This window comes from Alternaria arbusti (assembly GCF_024043155.1).
Source record: "Alternaria arbusti strain BMP 1465 chromosome Unknown scaffold_8, whole genome shotgun sequence".
NCBI classification, from domain to species: Eukaryota; Fungi; Ascomycota; class Dothideomycetes; order Pleosporales; family Pleosporaceae; genus Alternaria; species Alternaria arbusti.
In genome coordinates, this window is record NW_026249948.1 from 1,306,363 (window position 1) to 1,324,990 (window position 18,628).

At 52.3% G+C, this 18,628-nt stretch overlaps 9 protein-coding genes across 9 annotated transcripts; 5 read left to right on the forward strand and 4 right to left on the reverse strand.

Moving 5' to 3' along the window:
- Positions 1-683: 683 nt before the first annotated feature.
- Positions 684-1,430, forward strand: J4E86_006830 (uncharacterized protein; the record flags this gene model as incomplete). Its single annotated transcript, XM_051447354.1, has 1 exon — positions 684-1,430. One exon carries the CDS (start codon positions 684-686, stop codon positions 1,428-1,430), a length of 747 nt encoding a protein of 248 aa, XP_051301839.1.
- Positions 1,431-2,206: 776 nt separating this feature from the next.
- J4E86_006831 (uncharacterized protein) lies at positions 2,207-3,301 on the reverse strand (the record flags this gene model as incomplete). The annotated part of the gene is made up of 6 exons (XM_051447355.1): positions 2,207-2,251; positions 2,442-2,597; positions 2,660-2,686; positions 2,852-2,885; positions 2,933-3,024; positions 3,074-3,301. 6 exons carry the CDS (start codon positions 3,299-3,301, stop codon positions 2,207-2,209), a joined length of 582 nt encoding a protein of 193 aa, XP_051301840.1.
- A 3,698-nt stretch (positions 3,302-6,999) lies between these two features.
- Positions 7,000-8,854, forward strand: J4E86_006832 (uncharacterized protein; the record flags this gene model as incomplete). The annotated part of the gene is made up of 2 exons (XM_051447356.1): positions 7,000-7,607; positions 7,654-8,854. The coding sequence occupies 2 exons, from the start codon at positions 7,000-7,002 to the stop codon at positions 8,852-8,854; spliced, it is 1,809 nt and encodes a 602-aa protein (XP_051301841.1).
- Positions 8,855-9,309: 455 nt separating this feature from the next.
- On the reverse strand, positions 9,310-10,305 carry J4E86_006833 (uncharacterized protein; the record flags this gene model as incomplete). Its single annotated transcript, XM_051447357.1, has 3 exons — positions 9,310-9,589; positions 9,641-9,967; positions 10,028-10,305. 3 exons carry the CDS (start codon positions 10,303-10,305, stop codon positions 9,310-9,312), a joined length of 885 nt encoding a protein of 294 aa, XP_051301842.1.
- Positions 10,306-11,356: 1,051 nt separating this feature from the next.
- J4E86_006834 (uncharacterized protein) lies at positions 11,357-11,844 on the forward strand (the record flags this gene model as incomplete). Its single annotated transcript, XM_051447358.1, has 2 exons — positions 11,357-11,604; positions 11,778-11,844. The coding sequence occupies 2 exons, from the start codon at positions 11,357-11,359 to the stop codon at positions 11,842-11,844; spliced, it is 315 nt and encodes a 104-aa protein (XP_051301843.1).
- A 2,034-nt stretch (positions 11,845-13,878) lies between these two features.
- On the forward strand, positions 13,879-14,711 carry J4E86_006835 (uncharacterized protein; the record flags this gene model as incomplete). Its single annotated transcript, XM_051447359.1, has 2 exons — positions 13,879-14,129; positions 14,183-14,711. The coding sequence occupies 2 exons, from the start codon at positions 13,879-13,881 to the stop codon at positions 14,709-14,711; spliced, it is 780 nt and encodes a 259-aa protein (XP_051301844.1).
- A 996-nt stretch (positions 14,712-15,707) lies between these two features.
- J4E86_006836 (uncharacterized protein) lies at positions 15,708-16,382 on the forward strand (the record flags this gene model as incomplete). The annotated part of the gene is made up of 2 exons (XM_051447360.1): positions 15,708-15,816; positions 15,871-16,382. 2 exons carry the CDS (start codon positions 15,708-15,710, stop codon positions 16,380-16,382), a joined length of 621 nt encoding a protein of 206 aa, XP_051301845.1.
- A 295-nt stretch (positions 16,383-16,677) lies between these two features.
- On the reverse strand, positions 16,678-17,361 carry J4E86_006837 (uncharacterized protein; the record flags this gene model as incomplete). Its single annotated transcript, XM_051447361.1, has 2 exons — positions 16,678-16,846; positions 16,904-17,361. The coding sequence occupies 2 exons, from the start codon at positions 17,359-17,361 to the stop codon at positions 16,678-16,680; spliced, it is 627 nt and encodes a 208-aa protein (XP_051301846.1).
- Positions 17,362-17,687: 326 nt separating this feature from the next.
- Positions 17,688-18,485, reverse strand: J4E86_006838 (uncharacterized protein; the record flags this gene model as incomplete). The annotated part of the gene is made up of 1 exon (XM_051447362.1): positions 17,688-18,485. One exon carries the CDS (start codon positions 18,483-18,485, stop codon positions 17,688-17,690), a length of 798 nt encoding a protein of 265 aa, XP_051301847.1.
- Between the last annotated feature and the right edge of the window lie 143 nt (positions 18,486-18,628).

Genomic DNA, 18,628 nt, shown 5'->3' on the forward strand with positions numbered 1-18,628 from the left:
ATCTTTCCCTCTTGTTTGAGGCTGAAATAGACATCAATTACGAAGCCTGGGATAGGTTCAAGAAAGCTGGTGTGGCTGTGTATATCTGGGTGCGACAGTCTATGCTTCTGTGTGAAATGCCTGTGTAGGGTAGGAGGGCTCGGGGAACGGCGTGGACATTTCCTGGTGGATCAACAACAAACTTGGCAGGTTGTATGAGGGGCGATCATATTGACGCAGATCTGGACATGGCTGTGGGACCATGGCGGACGCTAAGAGACTAAGGGAGTAAGCGCGTCTTCACGTGATCTGGGGCAGCTCCCCCTCTGGGCAGCACCTTTCAAGCCTGGGCCACACCACCCAGCAACAACTCCGACTCGGTGAGTGTCAAAACGGTCTGAATCTCCGCCCCTTTGAACACCGCCATCATTGCAGCTCTCGGTTACTGGATGACATACTGCAGTGCCTGCAGCCAAGTCTCTGGTTGCGCTCTTTCACCTTCGGGTCACGACTAGCGCCCAACAGTCTGTGCACGAAGCAGCGCGTGATCGTCATTTCGTTGCGACCTTCTCTCGCTATTATGTAGCTTTTCAGCAGCCCTCACCCCTCTCCATCGTCTATCTGCTCACGAAAAGCGTCTAGCTGGACGGCGCCTACCCCAACACATCTTTGCACAATCCGGTACCACAGGATTTGTCGCCAACATGTCGCTCACCAGCTCCGCCGCTGTCTGCCAAGCTACTCCCGGTAACAAGCCGTTCAATTTCGTCGCTCTTCCTCTCGAGGTCAAGGAGCTTATATACAAGCACGCTCTGTTCGCTGGTGGCCATCTCAGGACCAAACTCTACGTTCCTACCGAAATTTCCGACAAGAACGCACTTCAGAACTCTTTCCCAGCGATTTGTTTCACCAACAAACTCGAGCGCATCATCGCTTCCCGACTCTACCTGCGATACCAAACAATCTCCATGGACAACAGTAACGACTCACCAGTTCTTGAAGCTTTCCTATCACAGTTCGGAGAAGCCAATGAGGGACTACGATGGTTGAAACATGTTCAATTTGCCTATTACGGAGACTTCTGTGACGACTTCAGCAAAGCTATACCTTTGATCAAGGTGTGCACCGCGCTAAAGACAGTTGTATTCAAAATGGTCTCACCACATCTTTATGGATGGTCGAAACGCGGACCGACAGAGAAGAAACTTAGCACCAGTGCTGAGATCTTCGAGCGTCTGCATCTACATGGCTTGGCCGACTGTGGTCATTTGACCAAGGTTCGATTCAACGTGTTTAAAGGTCGTCGTGCGGAACTGGAGGGCTTGAAGGAGTTGATCCAGGACTTTTCATGTGACTTTCTGGCGTTGCACGGATCGACAGCTTCCAAAAAACTCGATGTCGGTATCATGGATGAGTATGGTTTGATATGGGTGTTGGAGCCGCAGGTATGAGAGAAAATGTACAGACATGGCGCGGCAAAGTAATTATCGATGGGCCTTTTGCTGCATGCGATTACGACTTCACAAGAGCAGTGGATGGGTGCAATAGTGAGGGCTGGGGTATACATTGATGTGCGTCGCGGTACAGGCAGCGCAGATGTGGGTTAGTGGCGTCTACGTGAAGCTGGATGAAGGTGCAGGCGAGGGAAAACAAGATCCCTGTCTTTTGTCACCGCGATTCAGTACCCACCACTGTAGACCCAAAACTGCGAGAAACACGATGTTTAAAGTCTGAGCTTGGAAGGAAATTATGCATCATTAGGAATCTTATTTTATCTTTCCTAGTGGCGAGTGCTTGTGCACTTTGCATTGTATAAGGCCTGTGTCATCTTGACAGCTACATGAATGAACGTCTGGAGCAGCTAAGGCTGGAAAAGATGGATTCCGATGCGCCATATACTAGACGTATAGTAGTCTCTCTAGCTTTAGGGTGGGGAATTTGGTAGCGCGCCGAAGTAGCAGTTGACAGACTTGATCCTGTTCTGTTCATTGTCGTTAGTTCAGATGTCCTTGACAAAAGAGGCCAGATGTCTAGAGCACTCACATCCAATCCGTACGGATAAAGATCTTCAATAGATCGGCCGGTGTTGTGAGACGGGTTATCTTGGTTGATAACCTCGCAGTTCCGCGTCCTAGCTTGGGTCAGCCTTATATCACTTGTGAGCCTGCTTGATGAGACTTACTGGAACAAGTCGCATCGGAACGACTTGTGCGCATTTTGGTAACCGTCAGGACACTGTGTTAAGGATACCGAGGAAGCCCAAGGGTTGTCCCTACAATGTGTCAGCAACGGTACAGGACGGGCGTAGGTTGGTGCGCTCACTCCCTGATGTTCCTGCAACCCAGATCGCCCTTGGAGCAGGAGTAGGCGACACTTCTGCTACCTTGGTAATTGGTTTGTTCAAACAGGGCAAGCTAAATGGCTATCAGCGAATTGATCAATAGGACGACGATGTGCCATACCAAGTGCGGATCTTCGGCGCTGGTGTCTGCGGTACCGATGTCTGCCGTGCCAACGTTGGAGAAGGTTTCGATGTCGGATTGGCGCTCAGAACGAGCATCAACTCCAGCGACGTGAGCATCCTTATCCCAGAAGCACTGCATAGACCTAATCATCTTCTGTTCACCGTAGTCAGTAAAGAGACGCTTCTTTCACGATGTCATGACTTATTGGTACTCACATCGAATTTCGGCGTCGACTTCGTGAGCTGGTCGATAGATGTGCGCGTCCAAAGGAACCTAGAAGTATAGTCGCAGGTCGGTGTGCTAGCTAACGTTACTCTTGTACCGCAGATGAGCTTGCTCGATAAGGCCTACGAGAAGAAGAAACATGCGAAAGTCCTGCCCGTGTTTGGTGAGTGATCGGGACATACTTGTAGAGTGAGCGAAGATGCCCATGGCTCAGAGCTTGAATGTGTTAGTCATGGTGAAGTGGACTGGCTCGGTGCACTCACGCGCCGTCTGCGAGGCAACCATTCATTCCCGTAGCGCATAGGTAGGCGTGAGCTCGCCTGCCTTGCCTGTAGGGTCCTTCGTAGAGGTGTACCTAGATGGCAGTTAGAGAAGATGAGTAAGGGGTAGTGGTGTGCACGTACAGCAACCGGAAAAGGGTTAATGTCTGCAGTGCTGACGTCGGCAATCTCGGAGATACCGTCGAGCTTGACGCGGGACGCGCTCGCGAACATTTCCTGAGGCATGATCACTTCGCTGCCATCGATGACCATAGGCTCATCGCTGAGCTCGATCGTGGTGCCATCAGTCTTTTGCAAAGTGAGGCCTGCTGCAACCGAAAGTAGCGTCAGGAAGAGGATGAGGAGACGCATGGCGGGAGAGAGATTGCTGTAGGAGGGCGAAGTGATAAGTCGAATCGGGAACGAGTTGATTTGACTTGCTGGTGGAGGAAGAAGTAAGAGGCAAGGACCGCAACGGGAGCGTAGATTTATGTGTCGAGAAGAGTAAAAGGTAAAGGCAGGCTAATTTTCGAGTCAACAAGTGAGTGCCCGTTTGCCAACATTCCGATCGTTAGTGAAGCCGAGGCCTATGCCCGACTCCTGTGTCACGTATGAGAGGTCGGTCGATTGCACGTGCTTTCGAGCAAACGACGCCACGAGAAAGCTGGTTGATGACATGTGTTGGCCTGCCGCCTTCACTCATCAGTGATTATCGTAAAGACTCGTGATGTGGGGCAATAAATCAATGTATTCATTTGAGGTTAGGAAATGCTGAGACAGGCCTCCGCTAGCCCTCCCAGGTACTCCCACATGGTACATGGTCGTGATGCCCAGGTTCTGCATCCCTTCAGCCTACTGTGCGCAGCTGAAGGAAGCCAAAGCTCATACTACAAGCGTGTCTTGCTTGTAAACCGAATCGCATATTAATCCAGAGTCATCTGGACGGCCCATCTGTATGCCAACCCTGCGTTCACCTCAAATCCGAAGTCGTACGAAGACGCGACATCTGGTAACCTACCCAAATGTGTGCTCCATGAGGACGTTTGGAGAAATAACACCTAGCGCATCAACGAACAGTCGTGGCGAACCCAAGGTTGTCCGCGTATAGAGAGTTCGTCTGGTCAGAGTTGAAGTTCAGAGGATGGCATCGGGTGCTCATACGACAACCCCGCGGGTGATCGGCGCTAAGGCCTCTGAACTCTCATTGGCCCCCGCCATCGCCCACAAGTAGGCAGCAAATACCACCAGAGAACCCCGAGCCTCGCAGCCTTCGCCCTAGACCAGCCACAATGCATCAATCAAGTGTTGGCAATCTGCTCAACCTACTCCCTCGACCTCCATGGACGCAGCCACTCAATTGGGATCTAGGAATGAACTGGGGTGGCGAAAAACGCGTCTTCTTCCCTGCGTACGTCAGGCACCGTGACGGCAACAGTACGTCGCAACCATCGCCTACCGGGTTCTCTTCATTCCAAAGGCTTCCTACCGAACTTCAGCTTCGTATCCTCTCATGTTGTTCGATACCAACCCTTTGGCAGCTCATGCGAACGTCATCCATGCTACGCATCGAGTCATCAAAGCTATTTTGGGGACATCCCGATGCCTCTTTCCTCATGAGTGGTCATTGGATTATTGGAGGCGGTCATCCTGGTCGTACTTGTCTCGACCTTACGTTCCTTGCCTATGTACAGAACGTAGAGATTGAGTACAGCTGCCTGCACTACTGGCTTTGGCCGAAACAAGAAGCAAAGGCATCATTCCGTCTAGAAGACGTGCAACAAGACATTGTGGCTGGATTTTGGTTTACATTGAAGAAGAGATGCCCGGCAGCTAAGAGGGTGGTGTTCAATCAGAATTTGATGCTCTGCGACGTCATGGAGGAAGTCGAGAAGGTGCCACTATGCCTGGAAGTATTGTTACGAGCTTCTCCAAAAGACATCGTCGCTGAGGCAGTCATCATGCAGACGCGAGGGGAAGGTGAGAATTGGAAGACCGATTTGTACAGCTATAGGGAGAAGCCGCAGTGGAGAAATGTATACTTTCGGCCTCTTGGAGATGGAGGCTGGGAATATCTTGATGCGACAACGCGTAACAACACAGTACTAGTGCCTGGACGGCTATTTCGCGGTCTAGTCGGGCAGTTTGAGAAAGACAGCTTTGTTTTGGATAGGATCATCTTCCAAGAACGCGCGTTTTGGCCTCTCGTCATAGAAGCCTTGGACCGACACCACTTCGATAACGGGAAAAGCAATGCTTTCGAATGCCCGAAGCCCGAATGCTCGGTGAGATTTACAAAGGCTGGCGAATGGACGATACATGCAGCGACTACGTCACATGGCTGCGCTCGAGCAGGGGATGATCTCTTCGATATACTGCCTACAGAACTGCGAGGAGTATTCAAGGACAGGTACAACATGTTGATGATAAAGAGACAGGAATTGAGCGAGGTCTACACAAAGATCTCGAAAGATTGGAACGAAGGTGGGGAAAAGAGAAAAAGAATGCAGCAAGAAATTTTTCAACAGCTGGAAAACGATCCAGATTGGGCAACAGACGAGCCGGCGGCAGATCACCGGATCTGGAAGAACTTCACAAAGGTGATGGATCCGACCTGGAATGGACAGTGAACAGGATTTGCGACCTGGCTGAGAGTGTATAATGACATTTCAGGGAACTAGTTCGGTCGCGACTCGGTAGTTTCAAAGGGTCGCATGCCGGTAGTCGGAAAATGCAGTGATCTATGCACACTAGATCGTTTGGAGTCTCACGGGCGCGACGTGAGCTTGATCAGGATCAGTAATGCTATCAAATACCCAAGTCGCGGTAGAGCCGGCTTGGTTTGTTCGCTTCCGTACAGTTTCTTCGGTACCAACTCAACCATGATCTCGAGATCAGGTGCATCGGCACATTCTCAAATGCTGAATGATCCGGTAACGTGTTTACTCAACAGGCTACGAATATCACCCTACTCCACCTCCGATGGGTCAAGCGCGTGCATCGGGATGCTCAGTCGGACACCGACTTTGACATCGCGAACCATCGGGCCGTAAAATTTCTCGCTCCTCATGTGTGCTACTAGGCGCGTCCATATGCAAATTTTGAGCCTCATCCTACCCACAACGCGTCTCGAAGCACGCGTGGGCCGTTCGGAGCTGTCGGAGCATCCGGAAAGGGAAAGCCGACCGCCACTATAACGTGTTTTCGCGTGGCAGACCGTCTGGAAGTCAGCAAGTTGCAGGCCCCACGTGCAAATGTCGGGGCAGGTCGGAGGTGGATCGAGAAATCGATAGTGGAGATTCCGCGGAGGAGTGAATCGTGCACCGGCAGCCGGTGTGCCATGGGGGCGAGGCGCCAGGCGTTCGAGACGGTAGCCGAGCTGACGTCACGGGTCGCATTCTTAACTTCGATAAACAAGGCTAAGACGCGTGGCGCAGCTTGGCGCGGACGATCGGCGCAGCTTGGTCTGCCTTCTTTTGATGCTTAGAGGGCGGGCGGAGGCCTTGTGTTGGAGGCTTAAAAGCCAAGATCAGGTGTCGCGAAACCATCTGTGGTGTGGGAATCGTGCGAAGATAAGACTTGCAATGCAGTCAAGGATGACGTAGCACACCTTCTACCGATTACTCGGTGTACATCCGACAATGAGGAGATGGCAAGGCGTCCCGCGCGTCTGTCCAAAGCCAATACTACCTTCGCTTCGGTCGACGCGCACTTAAGTTTCGACCCATATTTAATGCTACATCGCCTGGTCTGAGAGGTCCCGGGGACAGTGTCCAACGGCCTCTAGCACCAACGCGCCATAGCGCTCAAGCCCTGTCAGCCGTGGAAGCTGTAATATGACGTTTCGAGGATTCGAGCGCGTGCCTTGTGATGCGCACAGTGTGCATTGGGCTCTTCGGAGCGTGCACCCGCGCCTCTGGATTCACTGCGCGTCTTATAAGTTGCTTCTTCCGCCTGCGTGACGTCTGGGTTTTATCATCTTACCCCAGATTCTCCCACCCAGTCCCCGCAACTGGTTCCCGGGTTGACTACTTTTTACCAACAACCCGCCCAAGCGCATTGCTGTCGACAACATGGCGTCTGCAGCAGAGCGTAAGCCCGAAATCCACGACATGGACACCGTCAACAAGAACGAAGCTGGTGACGCTGAGAAGAAGAGCGCTTCCGACGGTGACCTTAACCACACTGAGAACCCGGCCGATCACGCGATCACCGCCGCCGACAAAGAACACTACGAAAAGTACGGCACCTACGATCGCTACGAAATCACCGAGGAAGACTGCTACGACGAACTCGGGTTTTGTTTTCCAACATGGAAGAAATGGACCATTCTCAGCATCGTCTTCATGGTGCAGGTCAGCATGAACTTCAACACCTCGCTGTACAGCAACGCCGTCGGGGGTATCTCTGAGGAGTTCAGCGTCAGCAAGCAGGCAGCGCGTCTGGGTGCAGCCATCTTCCTCATCACGTACGCGTTCGGCTGTGAGCTTTGGGCTCCCTGGAGTGAAGAGCTAGGACGATGGCCCATCCTCCAGCTCAGTCTCTTCTTTGTCAACATCTGGCAAATTCCCGTAGGCATTGCGCCCAACTTCGGTACCATCCTTGGATTCCGTGCACTCGGCGGTCTCTCTACTGCAGGTGGTTCAGTCACTCTCGCCATGGTCGCGGACATGTGGGAACCGTAAGTACTTCGCGCCTTCATTCGAGTTTCATACTAACAGTGTTAGTGACAACCAACAATACGCCGTTGCGTTCATCGTCTTCTCCTCCGTCGGCGGCTCGGTCCTCGGACCCATCGCGGGTGGCTTCGTCGAACAATTCCTCGCGTGGAGGTGGAACATCTGGATTCAGTTGATCTTCGGTGGAGCCGTCCAAATCGCCCACGCCATCTTCGTCCCCGAAACCCGTACCACCGTCCTCATGGACCGGATCGCTAAGAAACGCCGCACGGAAGGCGAGAAGAACGGCAAGCCCAACAACATCTGGGGACCCAACGAGCTCAAGACGTTCAAGGAACGTTTCAGTGTCCACGAGATTCTCGTTACTTGGGTCCGTCCCTTCCGCATGTTCGTCACGGAACCCATCGTGCTCGTTCTCTCCCTGCTATCCGGTTTCTCCGATGCTATCATCTTCATGTTCCTGCAGTCATACGCACTCGTATACGAGCAATGGAACTTCTCCGCCTACGCCATTGGACTGGCCTTCATCGCTATCGGTATTGGCTACTTCATCGCATGGTTCTCGTTCTTCCCAGCTATCAAGCGCAACGAGCGCCTCCGTCGCGACCACCCCGATGATGAGAGGTCTCAATACGAGGCGCGTCTTTGGTGGTTGCTGTACACCGCGCCATGCCTTCCTATCGGTCTCATCATCTTCGCTTGGACAAGCACTGGCCCACCAATCCACTGGATAGGATCTCTGATCGGATCAGCAATCATTGGTATCGCCAACTACGCCATTTACATGGCAACCATCGACTACATGATCTGCGCGTACGGTCCTTACTCAGCCTCCGCGACTGGTGGTAACGGCTGGGCTCGTGACTTCCTCGCTGGTGTTCTCACGCTCCCCGCCACGCCTTTCTTCTCCAACATTGGCGGAGAAAACCATCTCGCGTACGCGTCCACGATCCTCTTTGCTATATCTCTTCTTCTCGTAGTTTCGGTCTACGTCATCTACTGGAAGGGTCCTGAACTCAGGAAGCGCAGTCCCTTCGCACAGCAACTTAGTGCTGCTCGTGACGAGACTGGTGGCCGCCGTGTTAGCAGTCTTCCAGGCATGTACGGCTCTCGCGCAAACTCATTCGCGCAGCAGGGCGGCTCGATGCCCAACTCTCGCAGGGGTAGTGTGGTGCGCGGTGTTCCGGGTGGCGAGAACAGGTACGCGATGCACCGCAGGCAGAGTGCGCGCAGCGCCGGAGGTGCTTGAGCGTCGCTTGTGTTTCTTAGTAATATAGACGATACGGCATAATGATATCTTAACGTTCATGAATTGATTGTGTGTTACTCTCGTGAAGATGTTGGTGACGGATGGCGATCCCAAGCCTTGTGATCTGGGCTGGCTGTTACATAATCGAATCTGCCCTGCTGTTGCCGTTGTTGCGCGACTTCCTCTCGAGACACCACGAACACTAAACTCCTTGTTATTTTATACCAAAACAATGACGCGACCGCTGGTGCGACAGCACAAGCACTCTTGTGACGAAGAGCGCATGTACCTTCATACTGCGGACGCCACCAAAGAACATCTCGCCGACCCAGCGGCCTAGCTAGGTTTGCGCCGAAAGCATCTCGTCCACACGCGGAACAACGGGACTGTATCCACCAAATCCAACCAATACTCCTTAGAGACAAAGATAAGTTTGTCTTATCGCCATCGTGTTGTTATACAACCGCATTCGGGACTGTCTTTGGGGTTATCTCCTCCGGGTTGACAGGGGTGTCCGTACCATTCCCATGTGTGTATGTACTCTCTTCGAGCCTGCTCTTTTTCGAGAAGAAGCGCAAGATCTTCTTCTCGACATCAATACCCTTAGCCTGCCAGGTTATTGCTTCCTCGAACTCATCGAACTTCACGCCAGCTTCTTTCGCGCGTTTACGGATCCCACGAGTTCGGAACAGCCAGACCCAGTGTGAGACGACCATACTCATCTCGATGGCACAGCTAAGCATCGTTAGTCTTATTCACTGATAATATGATTCCCACGATACATACCATAATGCGTACATGGTCCCGAAGAGCACGTCAAACTCGTTCTGGGCTACGAGAGCCATCAGCGAGAAGAACGCGCCGTTCCAATCGATGGCCAAGAAGATGAAGTCTATACCTACGACACGGCCCCGTCTCTTGAGTAGCTCAAATGGGATAGGTATGTAGCCTGAGATGAGAGTGAGAAAGGCGACGATGCCGATCAATAGGACTGGCCACTCTAACCCGTCGGCGTATGGCTGTCGGATAGCATAAACAAGACCAACTTCAACCCCTGCGAATAAGACGAGAAGAGCGAAGAGCAGAAGAGATGCAGTCCAGGTTCGCCATTTCCTAATCCTGGTTAGCCGTCCGATCTTGACAGGCAATGTCGTTTCATTTCGATGGACTCACTGGCTGTAAATAAGACACTGCGCCCAACTAACACCGCACAACACACAGAAGCACTGCGGCTGGACGATAAGCGGGATGTTGAATTGCTGCGCGATGGCGTACACTCCGAAGGGCACTCCACTAATTGACCATAGCAGCATCATGGACTCAGGCAGTCCATCTGTCTTCTTGGTTCTCCAGTTCCGGTATATTTGCGGTAGTAATTGGACGCACCAGAATACTGTTCCAATGGTCCCGAGTACATTCGCAGCTAGAGGTATTGACGTCTGCGGCGCCATTTCACGTCGGCGGAATGAATTCGAGAACGAGTAACACGGTAGTATGGTCCAAGGGTTGCGAGGTTGGAAGCTCTATCGCAACTCAGGTAAGAGGTATTAATGTGTCCTAAGCATCGGTGGCGAACTAGGAAGTGAAATTGCTGGCCCGCTATCTAGCTCATATGCCGACCAGTGAGAGCGCGGTGCAACAGCGGCTCAACCACGAAATCGCAACTTGGGAAACCCGTTATCCTTTCACTGTTTCTCCGCTTCCTAGATGGGCGAAGATATAAGCCAATCCAACTGGTGTATTCTGCGTTCGCTTGGTCCCGTGCTGCGGGTAGCTAGGATCACGCTATGCGAGTCGAGGCAATAGATAACATGTCGTGCATAAGCTTTCCCCACTCTTTTCTACGGATGCCAATCCGGGTTGTAGACCCTCGGTATGCTGCCCGAGTCCTTTTGTCTGAGATGCTTCGTTCGGGTTTCACGCGCGGGCTTCAAGTCTTCCCGTGAGGGACTTTGAGTGTGTACATTGGTCGGGTTGGTAAGTCGATTACGGTGGTTTACCAGGGTTGTTCGTCGAAATGGTGGTTCCCGTACTCAACCATGGTCTACAATACTTCTCGTTCGAGAGGGATATGTTATCCGATTCATCGTTCGTGTCTCGGGCTCTTTTTCAACTCCTTAGCTGTATATTCATTTCCATTAGAACTGTCACTACTGTCGTCAATCCTGTTTTCTAACGATACTCTACACCAATTGACTTAGGAAGCTTTAGACAAGTACCACAGTGAGTGGTGTTAATGCCTGTGAGCTCTATGAAGAATGTATGACGGAATCGTTACTGCGTTAAGAAGACTGTAGATCCGAAGGAAAGGTTGGTATAAGACAGTAGCCGCATCGTTATTGCGTTATGCACGTAGTGAATATGCGGGTGCATACACGGCTGCCTATGGCTACCACTTCGCATATATATTCCGTGCTCTATTGACTGCAAAACACAGAAGATCGTCCTATCAACCTACCACAAACCCCTCAACACATACCGCGTACCTTTCGCAAACTCACTATGGCCGCCGCAACCCAGCCCGATGGCTTCTTGACTCTTCCCGCCGAGCTCCAAGTCAAGGTCTACAAATACGTTCTTGCCGCCGCTCCGAAAGCACCTGGCCCAGGTAATCTCGCACCTTATGCCGGTCTCCTTCTGTCGTGCAAGAAGGTTGCCTTCGACTTCGAGTACGAATGGGCGAAACACTACAACGCGCGTCTCCAACATATCGTCGAGAACACTTCCTTTCACCCATTGCCTGTCAAACGGTATGTGCATGCGGCGCATCTTCGTATCTTAGTCACACAGCCGCGGCCGGACCCGGGCCCATACATTTACGAAGTACGGGCACCACCAGACTTCATGGAAATGACGCGGTTCTACACTCTGAGGCTACCCTACCCAGCCCGCAGTCTTACAGTAGATCAATTTCTCTCCACAGGTCAAGCACTTCAACTCCAGGCCCTGCAGTCAGGAGTCGCATCAAGCGGAGTCTTCTCTCGGGTTGACTTCAGGGCGCAGGAAATACACTGTTCTTCTAAACCGGTTTTCGAACGCCAACACTCCCAGAGTAGCCAGCATGGAAGCCAGAGCGATCATGTTCGGCGTCTGACCCTCGAATCCATACCAGATGAGATTCGGGATCAGATTTGGTACCATGTGCTATCCGAGGGTCCGACTATGGAACAGATTTGCGAGTTGTTGGATGTGTTCAATAACTCGCCTATGATTCAGGGCCACATTGTGTACCGCGCCTTCGGGGACCGCTGGTTCAGGTTTCGGTGAATATGGCAAGCGGGGCACATGGGGAAGGTTTTGAAGGTGTCGATGATCCAGAAGCAAACGAGCCACGTAATGATAGCACTGATGAGATCTTGATATATGGAGCAGGGTCCAGTAGGGGAAAGCATCCAGACTCCAGTTTTCAATAGTTCGCTTATGAAGCCATCACCAAAATCGACAGTGTGTTCGTGAATGTATTGTACTCGGCCTGGTGTAGCTTCAGTCGATGTCTTCTCATTCTGCGTGCCAAGTCCTACTAGCGTATCAGCAGATGTCCCCATCGTGTCATCCGGGTCGAAAATCTCCTGCGCTACGTTGCGCCATTGTTTGAGCGAGACCTATGTATAGTGTGGGGATATCTGTCGACGGAATTGAGCGGAGCCCTGTCAGCCCATTTGGATGATTATGTAAGAAGAGCTAAGTGAGCGGCGCCGATCTTCATACGTCACAACCCCCTCACATCAGTCACCGCCAAATCCATCAGCACAGCCTCGAGCATTTCTGTCGTGTATTTACCTACCTCACAACTACCAGCGAAAACGCAGTCAGAGCTATTTGCCTTAACAGTTTCCCAATACCGTGATGTACGGCAGCGTCTTTCTCACGTCATGAAGATAAACCTAGAAATATGGCAAGTGCGCTCGGCCGGAGGCACTACCACTGAAAACCACCGAGATCCGCTACCCTAAACCACGCGGTGCCCAGAGGGTCATAACGATCGCGATCAGCACTCAGCTTGCAGCAAAGACAACGTTGGCTGCTGTTGAGGAGAAGCAAACCAAAGCCACCATCACATCTCATTCGCAACTCGCCCAATCAGCACATGCGGCCCAAGATCCCGACAGCCATCCAAGATACGATCGACGTCATCATAGTCCGTTGTTCTGCTCAAGGCATCTCAAGCGATCCAATTCCGTTGTAAGAAGTGTTCGCATCGAGGTGTATCGTGATGTGCAGAGCTCAGGTGTCATTCCGATGGAACGCCTATCATGCACGCGCGTCGATGGTCCCTTGTTGTTACCGGATCTTTACATCCTGAACTTTGTGGGGTAGCGCCATCGGCTCCGCGATCCCCCAATAGTGCAAGCCACGGGCCGCTCCAAACAACGAAATTTTCTTAATAGCCTTGGTAGGCTCTACCTCATATCTCACTATGCATCCCACACCATCCGCAACGAATGCCTCCTAGAACTCCCTATGGGCGAAGAGATCGCTCCACCCCAAGATTTCGGTGCTTGGGGTCCGTTTGTTCGCGACAACTACCGCCCTATACGTGTGACTCGCGCAGACATAGCTGTAGCGGCTGCAGCGTTCGGTTTGACCAACTTCTTCGCCATAACCGCAGCCTTCATCGCCATTAGGCAGACGAAAGCGTGTCGGCGCCCGAGGACCAGTGTCTATATCTGGATGGTTTGGCTGGAAATCGCGGCTTCGGTAGCTCTGGCCATCGATTGCCTGTTGTATTTGTTGAGGATTATAGAACCTAGCTTTTACTTCTTCTTCTCAGTCTGCAAGTATACCATGGCCTTGGCATCTGTACTTGGCTGACATCAGCAGTGCTTTGCTGGGTTTTTCAGATTCAGTTACTGCCTCAAATTATTATCAATCGCATTCGTATCATCCTTGGGGATCGAGTCAAAGGCCGGCGCCTCGTCGCAGGCGCCGCGATCTATGTGAGCCTGATCAATATCAGCGTGTTCATTATCTGGATACCTGCGCGGCTGCAGATAAGCTCAAAGTACGCCTGCAATCCGATTTTCATGAGTACGCCCACTAATGGACGCAGTTGGGTTCGAATTAACGCTATTTGGGATCGCACCGAGAAAGTATTATTTCTTCTCCTCGATGGATACCTCAATTGGTATTTCATCCGCGTCGTCAATGCGGATCTGGTTAAGAACGGCTTAAGCAAGTACAATCGCCTGGTCCGTTTCAACAAGCGCATCATTGTCGTCTCTCTCTTGTTGGACGTCTTGATCATTGGCGCGATGAGCATCCCCAATGGATTTGTGTGAGTTTGGCTTGCTCAAGTGCACCCTCGCTCAACGCGACTAACTCTTACAGCTACGCTATGTTCCATCCTCTTGCATACCTGGTCAAGCTCAACATAGAAATGTCCATGGCTCACCTCATCAAGACCATAGCCCTAGGCAGCCCGAACCCTGGTAATGACCCTTCACGACTCTTGACTTTCTCGTCTTCGCCCGGTGAAGACATGTTCAATGCCGATATGTTTGCGGAAGTACCACAGCAACGACGTTCGCTCATTCGCGGTTTGTTCGGCAGCGACCATATCTCGTTCTCGCAAGAAGATGTCCGCATGAGAAAACCGGGAGATTCCTCTACTGGTAGCACATCCGTGCCTGATTACGAATTGCCGTCTTGGAAACCTAGGGCGGAGAAGGAGCCTGATATGATTGGCAGCGATAATCTCAGCTCTGAAGCGAAGAACAACACGAGAACCCACCAAGAGAACTGTCGTCAGGAGAGCACGGTGCCGAGCAGGACCAGAAGTTTGGATGGAGGACCAAATGTCCCCATGCCGGCGGCAGTACATCTTCCTCCTCGAGCAAACATATCGGAAGTTGGTTGAACAATTCTTGCGAATCGCTACATTCATCACCTAGCAACTACTTAGACAAGGGGTACGATCCTCCTGACGCTAGTGCTACGTCTTGTTGCCGACTACGAATCGCACCGAGCCCGCTCAACGCAATCCGGGACCATTGGCCTACCAGAGGGACGCGTGATGGGACCAGTGACGCTGCTTGTTTTGAAGCAAATAGCATCGCCTCAGCAGATCGCCATTACATACGCCCCTTGATCGTCATGTAAGAGGTACGAGGCTGCATGCAGGCTTCTCATGTCACACAGCGTCTTCGTGTCGCTTGAGCACACGATGGTTATCCCCAAGGGCTTAAGGAAGTGGCGCATACACTGATCAATCCTCCGCACGAGTTTGCAGATGCGAGAGTAATGCGCACAAGTACCGCAGATCAGACTTATTGCTGACTGAACGACACACTGTTCGGGCCAGGGCTGATCCGATAGTATTGGGGGTTGCTTCTACGACATTACCACACAAAACGTGTCACGGGCGGCTGCTTGCCCGTGTGCGCTTGGGAATATTTCACACAAACTATTGGGATGAAGTGCAACAACGCATATGTGCCGCAATACCCCTGATCTAAACTGTTCTTTCGTTTGGCCGCCAATCAAGCATAGAATTATTGGTCAGACTCGCTCGTACAAGCGCTATGGGTACTTACGGCTGTGAAACAAACATGCCGCGAGAGGAAACATGCGCGTGGTATACCTAGCCGATAACCGAAGACTATTGAATGAAAGAGATTGTCTTCCCGCTTGGTACTCTGTGTGACGATGTTGCCTGGTAAGAGATACGCGGCACATAGGTATCACGAGAGGACGAATCAAATGATTGTTTGATATCCCAACATAAGAACCAGCATCACCCCACCGTGCCGGCTGCTGATACTTCCTCATACGCACCTAAACCCACCTGAACGTAGGACTTAGCAATCGAGCAACTCTGTCAAGGTTCCATACATCAAACCCACCGAATCGCAACATGAAGTACCATCTGTCTTTCGTCGCTTTCATGGCCATCGGCCTTGCCGCCGCACAAGGCATTCGGGGCGAAGTTCGCATTGAGAAGAAAAGATCGGAGTCAGATCTATGTATGTACACCCCTTCCCTCCAATCATTTCAATCCCCAAAACTAACAACCTTAGATTCCGTTCCCGTCCCCGACTCAGTGCACGTAGAGTCCTACCCTGCGATCCCACCGCCTGTAGAGCCTACCGACATCAGCTCCGACATCAGCTCCGACGACTCGTGCTCCACGGCCCTCACCACCATCACGACTACGCGTACCGTCTCAGTCATCACGCAAATCCCTTCCAGCCTCGCTAGTGTCACCGGTACTGTCGATCTGAGCTCCTCCATGCCTTCTCAGTCAGCACCTTTGACGAGCGAGACTGGCGGCATAGAACTCACTACTTGGCTTGCGCCCCAGCCACCGAGCGGTACGGCAACAGATTTCGTGCCCGCCCCGAGCAGTGCTGCGCCTCCGTATGCTCCTGCTCCTACTGCTAGTGATACAACGACTGCGACTGTTATTATTGAACCGACCCCGTCCACGTCGAGTGCTTCGGAGCTGCCGGGGGTTACGGATGCTGCTGGGACGGTCGGGGTGCCGGTGGTTGTTGTCGGGGTTCTTGGGTGGGCTGCTTTGGTGCTGTAGGAAGGGAGGGTTCGTGGTCACTTGGTTTTGGGAGGGGGGGAGTAGATAGTAATGTTTTACGCAAATGTAGAATCCATCCTTATGAAGAGACTGATCGAAGGAGTGTGTTTACAATGCTATACTAGATATCTGTCATCTGATCAACCTCCCCGTCATGCCGTGTTCTACTTGGAGCCATAGTGCATGCTGTCCAAGTGGCGAGAGATGCGTTTCATGTGCTACGCGATATGAGGGACGATCTCTCACCCTCTTATCACCTACAAAATAACTCTGGTACCGGCTCTATCGGACCACTTTATCCTTGCCAATTGGGGTCCTCAGCCTGAAGGGCACGAGCAATAGCCTCATCGTCAGCCTCCTCAGGGTTGATGCCAATGCGTGCCTCTTCGCCAGTGAGAGCAATGGAGCCCTGTTGTCTACCAGTCATGCAGCAAGAGTAGAACAAGCTAGCCCACAGGAAGACCCTAAGTACGCACTCTGATCAGTACAATCCCTTGTGGTATCGGAAAGTGATGACCTACCAGTTGAAGAAGTTCAACCAAAGCAACAGTCCCTGCCATGTGTTGATCTTGACTCCACTGATCCACAATCCACGCTCTCCGGCAAAGTGCGCGTCTCCCTTTGCTGGTGTACTGGCGACATGTCCAATGAACCCTATGATTGACATGCCAATCGCAGCCGCCATTTTGAAACACTGGTATTTGATGTACCTCTGCTTGGAGAGGGTACCAGCGACGGCGCGCCTCTGTTCTCGGCGGACGAGGTAGACGGTAGTGATGGAGGTCAGGAGGGGCGTGTAGAGGAGGCTCAACGTGAACAGCTTGCGCTCCGATGGGATTACGAGGGTGAAGAAGGCGGCGACCACGGCGAGGACTGCAATGCCCATTTGGCAGTTCTGGATGATGCGCAAGCGGGGAGAAGCATCGCGAGGGAGGGCGGAGAAGGGCCCGAAGCTCGTGGGTAGGTTCATGGACGGCATCTTGGTAGAAGATACGCCGTTACTTTCGTGGTAGCAAGAAATGAGAGGAAGCAGATGTAAGCACACGATGCGGGCGTCGCAGCGTTCTTTATCGTGGGGCTGGCAGCTTCACCGGTTGCGCCTCAGGAACAACGGGAAGCATACCCCTGCCAGCCACAGACCTCAGAATCCCAAATTTGGCATCTTTCTATACTCAAATTCGCGCGCCCTGGTGGGGAGGTGGTGCGCGATTGGGCCGGGTGCCTGGAACTAGGGCGCGCGATACCGCAAGCGTGTCGCGTAGTTTAGGCGGCCAGCCTGGCGTAGGCGGACGTCGTGTCAAGCTGTCAGCACGCGATCTGGTTTTTGGCGAGCGAGGCTAGGAGCGTGTAGGTGTTGATGTATCGAATATGTAGCCCGGCGGCTGTCAAGATGGTGGTGAGAGATGCAAGCCACTCGCTGTTTGGAAACTGGGTATGTTCTGGGCCGTCAGCACTGCGGTCAAACTCGAATACTGCAATGAAGGTGTCAGCCGGTTGTGTGCTATCGCCATCACTCGAGGCGTTGAACTGGACATCGTCGTAAGACTTGCTCATCGTTCCTACTCTTGTAATGTCTGCGTTTACTTTTGCAATCAGAGTATGCGTTGTTTCCGCTAACGCGCCATGCTCTTTGCGCCTGAGGCAGTCATCAATACGAGAGATTGGATCATCGGTAGCATTAGCGACCTCAAACACCAGCATCAAAAGCCACCCGTTGTCGCTGGTCGCATGATCAGGTTTCGAGATCGATGAGGGATTCGACCAGATCCTCTCGCACGCGAAGCGGCTCATCTGCGCCAGACATGGCATGAACTGAACAGTCCTCTTCGTCGGGTGGTTGAGCGCATACAGGTACTCGGTAGACGCGAGATCTTGGACGCGTGAAGTCTCGTACAAGGCTAGATAGTTGTCCAGGCCATCGCTGGGTTTCTGTGTGCGGTAACGGCGCGCGCGTTGAAAGCCCGGGAGGCATACACGCTCGGGCAGGTGCTCGTTGGTCCACCAATCGTTCAGTGCATCTGGATCGACTGTGGCAGAGTCAACAGATCCCCATAGGATGAGGATACCGTTAGTCGTTTGCGACACGGTTGAGGGAGATGCCATCTCATGCTAAGGCGAGTTGGGCGGTGCGGGGTTCACGACGCTGGCCAGCCTTGGGTTGCTGATTTTACAACTAGCCGCAATTTCAGTTTGATACGAATTGTGCGTATGTCGCAAGATGGCTCAGAAGACTCATAGGGATTACT